A 3,382-nucleotide genomic window follows, 5' to 3' on the forward strand; every position below is an offset into this window, starting at 1 on the left:
GTTTGAAAAACCGTGCTTCATAGTGATGCGATTTTCCTGCTGTGATGACAGAGAAAATGTTTTACTGTATCGAACTGAGTCGTCAAAGGCACATAGCTCTCTTTAGCTTTGTAATTAAGGCCTTAATGACTCCCTGGGACATACCAAGGACGGTTAACAGTCATGTGACTGTACAGCCTCCGCTTTTAGGAAGGAATCTGGGTGAGAGGCTGACATGTCATTGTGTTTCCTGTGAAGTTATGGCTTTCAGACGAGTATTTTGGTGCCGAGCGCTTTGTATCATGATTATGATTTATTGTTTTACTGTGATGTTTTATTGTGTGACTTCAAACTGCGTTTTTTCTGGCTTTCTCCTCCAACCAGGCATCAAACTGAGACAATGAAAGTGGCTGTTGTGTTTGTTCTGCTCTTTGCCACAGTTCTCTGCCGGCCGGTGAGACACTTTTGTCAAATCAAAACTACACCCAGATTAAAAATAGATAAATTAACTGAGAACATAACATGTTTTATCATGCCATTTTGTCATAAATTTCACTCTGGTCCCTTTGTTTTTCTAGGCGAGAAAACTTTCCAGTTCAGAGAGCTCTGAGGAAGTGGTAAGTATTCCAAGAGAGGCCGGTGGGAGGTGGTGAGAGAAAGAATGAGACATCCATGGTGTTTTTCTCTTCCACAGGTGAGACGACCAAAACCTCCAGCACTCAGAAAACAGGCGCCTGTGGTTCTTAAGGCTCGTCCCCCACCTGTGCAGGTAAAATATTCATTTTTTGTGTCCATTTATCATTTTGTCAGTTTGCTCTCCTCTCATTCTTTCTTCTCTCTTATCTTCCCTCCAGTATCTTCTCCTTATTTTGTCCTTGCAGTAATGGTTCTCCTCTAATTCTCTGCTGTCTGGGCTGTCAGCCACTTTCACCTACTCACTTAAATCTCACAAGGCACATATGTGATATCTGATAACAAAACCTATTCAAAGTACTGTTTTATGGGAATTCAACAATATTTTACTACATGTTTTATTGTTACATCACAAAAATATAGTAAAAGTGTACAAGTATAATCAGGCAAAAGTCAGAGTAAGGCAGAAAAGTGATCAGCTAATTATTAAAGTTTAATAACTGCACAAACACAATTACCAGAAGGCCAAATAGGTAGATTTAAAATGCTTTTTTTGATTGGCTAAAAGTCAAATCCTCAAAAATTGTTCAAAGTAATGTGAACAATGTAAATTATAAAAGGGACGGTACAATATCTTGGACACACCAATATGTTAACATGAGGCAAAGCATCATATTTTTAGATGCACTTCATCTGTGGCTATGTGCTACTGGTAGCTGGAGTTTAGTGAGACTACGGGTAAAATCTTTGTTATACAGAGCAGAGAAAAGCAGGAGAACTAGGATTTTTAAACTTGTAGTTCAATATCTCATTCTGATTTTAGCTGCGAAGTAGAGATGCAACCTTTAAATAATCTCCTCTAGCTGGGTTCAGCTTAAAGTACAAATTTTATAAAAGCAATGAAAGAAAACTAAAGGACGATTTCAAAGATTGTTTCTTCCAAAGAAAGGACTCTTTACAGCAATGATGATTAATCACATTCATTGCACGTCTCCCATCTCGCAGAATGTTGTAGCAGCCGCGGCTGCTGGTTCAGATGAGAGCGCAGAGACTTCAGAAGAGGAGGAGGTGAGAGATGAGCAGCAGAGGTCAAAACAGTGATCATTTATGTTACAATGCATTTATTGTTAAACTCTTATAACATTGTGTTTTAATGGTTGTTGCAGCATCAGCAGCAGGTGGCAGCCGAGGCGCTACCTGAAGTCAAATCTGTCGTCACAGACACAACTTCAGATTCGCCCTCTGTTAACAACCAGGACAATGAAGACGGTGATGATGATGATGAAGCAGAGGAGAGTGTGAGTAAAAATGTCCTGTGAAAACCTTTTCATTACTTCTTTAAATAACAGGAATTTATTATTTCAAACAATTAGTCTCATGTGTGTCACATTTCTCAAGCTTAAGTTTAGATATTTGTGTCAATAAAAATTTTAGATATAAAATGTATTTTAGCCATGCCGATGAAGATATGAGTCATGGACAATTTAAACTAAACTACTAGAAAATCAGTAGGAATTTTTGCCAACTTCTATATCTTGTCTACAGGAAACAGAGGAGGAAGAGGAGGAGGAAGATGAATCCAGCGACAGCTCAGAGTCTGGTGAGTCCTCCACGCCTGCTCCTTCTACAGTAGCCCCTGTGGTTGTCACAGAGACACCGGCCCCTGAGTCGACTGATGAGCCCATTGTGGCCACCGTCGTCACCGATACAGCCCGCGGTGACAACCTGGGAGGCTACCCCAGCGAGTACAAGTCCATCGTTTATGTGGAGGAAAAATCCTACCACAAGGCTCCCGGGCCCTACAAGTCCTATGAGTTTGAGGACACAGGAAAGAAGACAGCCTATTCAATGACCGGCGGCAATGAGGTGGAGAAGCTGCCAAAGGTGTATAAGGTACAGTTAGCTTTATCAATTTCTAAAAGACTGAACCAGAATTGGTCCTTAAAGTTAGCAGAATCCCTAACCCTCATTTCCGATTACTGCATTAAAAGGTTAAAATATAATGTTGATAAATATGCAAACTAACCCTCACATCTCTCCTTTGACCTCTAGACTATTTATGTCAACTCTGAACTCCTGGAGGAAGACACCAGCACCCCTGAGGTGGAGAGCCAGGGTCTGGATGCGTCCTCTGGCACATCTCAGGATCCGGATCCCCGCCAGGCCGATCTGGCAGAGGAAGAGGAGAGCACCAGCACCAGTGACCCTACCACCAGCGAGAGTGAAAGCAGCAGCACCCCAGAGGAAGAAGAGGAGGAGGAGGAAGAGGAGAGCGCCAGCACCACCAGTGATAGCACCAGCCAGGAGGCCGAAGACGAGGAGAGCCAGAGCAGCGAGGAGGCTACAGCCACACCTGGAGCTGCTGACGCTGACTCCGATGAGAGTGACAGCACTGAGAGTGACTCTGATGAGGAAGGGGCAGCACCTGACACCACCACTGACATCCCGGCAGTTATCACTGCCAAATAAGCCCATCTAGGAAATAGAGTGGGCGGTGGTGTCCGAATCACATAATGTGTGCACACTGCATCCATGTGCAAAGAGCCCCCTCCCGAGCCCTTTTCCCCTGCAAGGTCCAATAGGGATGACCAAGGCTGAATTATTATTGACTCATGTTTTCAGCTGATATTTCCATGAAAATCTGTGCATCATCTAACAAAGCACATGTGTTTTGCTCTCTAGGGTTTTGGCTAAATAAACCATTAACGCCTTTATCCTGTGGTCCTTGTAAATCTCATCTTTGATCCAGTAGGGGAAAAGAAGTTAATTG

At 42.9% G+C, this 3,382-nt stretch overlaps 1 protein-coding gene across 5 annotated transcripts; it reads left to right on the forward strand.

Moving 5' to 3' along the window:
* Positions 1 to 379: 379 nt before the first annotated feature.
* Positions 380 to 3,081, forward strand: spp1 (secreted phosphoprotein 1). 5 transcript variants are annotated; one of them, XM_085357969.1, is made up of 7 exons: positions 380 to 433; positions 558 to 596; positions 674 to 753; positions 1,611 to 1,680; positions 1,779 to 1,910; positions 2,158 to 2,505; positions 2,665 to 3,081. In XM_085357969.1, the coding sequence occupies exons 1-7, from the start codon at positions 380 to 382 to the stop codon at positions 3,079 to 3,081; spliced, it is 1,140 nt and encodes a 379-aa protein (XP_085214095.1). The 5 variants fall into 5 exon arrangements, with proteins under 5 accessions (XP_085214095.1, XP_085214096.1, XP_085214097.1 ...); XM_085357970.1 differs by having other exon boundaries at positions 674 to 748; positions 1,618 to 1,680; XM_085357971.1 differs by having other exon boundaries at positions 674 to 748; positions 1,618 to 1,680; positions 1,788 to 1,910.
* Positions 3,082 to 3,382: the final 301 nt, after the last annotated feature.

Source organism: Diplotaxodon limnothrissa, linkage group LG7, assembly GCF_057381915.1.
Source record: "Diplotaxodon limnothrissa isolate DT_005_m linkage group LG7, D_limnothrissa_male_GT1.1, whole genome shotgun sequence".
Taxonomy (NCBI): Eukaryota; Metazoa; Chordata; class Actinopteri; order Cichliformes; family Cichlidae; genus Diplotaxodon; species Diplotaxodon limnothrissa.

What these genes read in the sequence shown, in the direction of transcription:
- spp1 (XM_085357969.1), top strand. Translation starts at nt 380, where the DNA reads ATGAAAGTGGCTGTTGTGTTTGTTCTGCTCTTTGCCACAGTTCTCTGC. An exon ending in CCACAGTTCTCTGCCGGCCG is followed by an intron (nt 434 to 557) that starts GTGAGACACTTT and finishes TTGTTTTTCTAG; the next exon opens with GCGAGAAAACTTTCCAGTTC. An exon ending in CAGAGAGCTCTGAGGAAGTG is followed by an intron (nt 597 to 673) that starts GTAAGTATTCCA and finishes TCTCTTCCACAG; the next exon opens with GTGAGACGACCAAAACCTCC.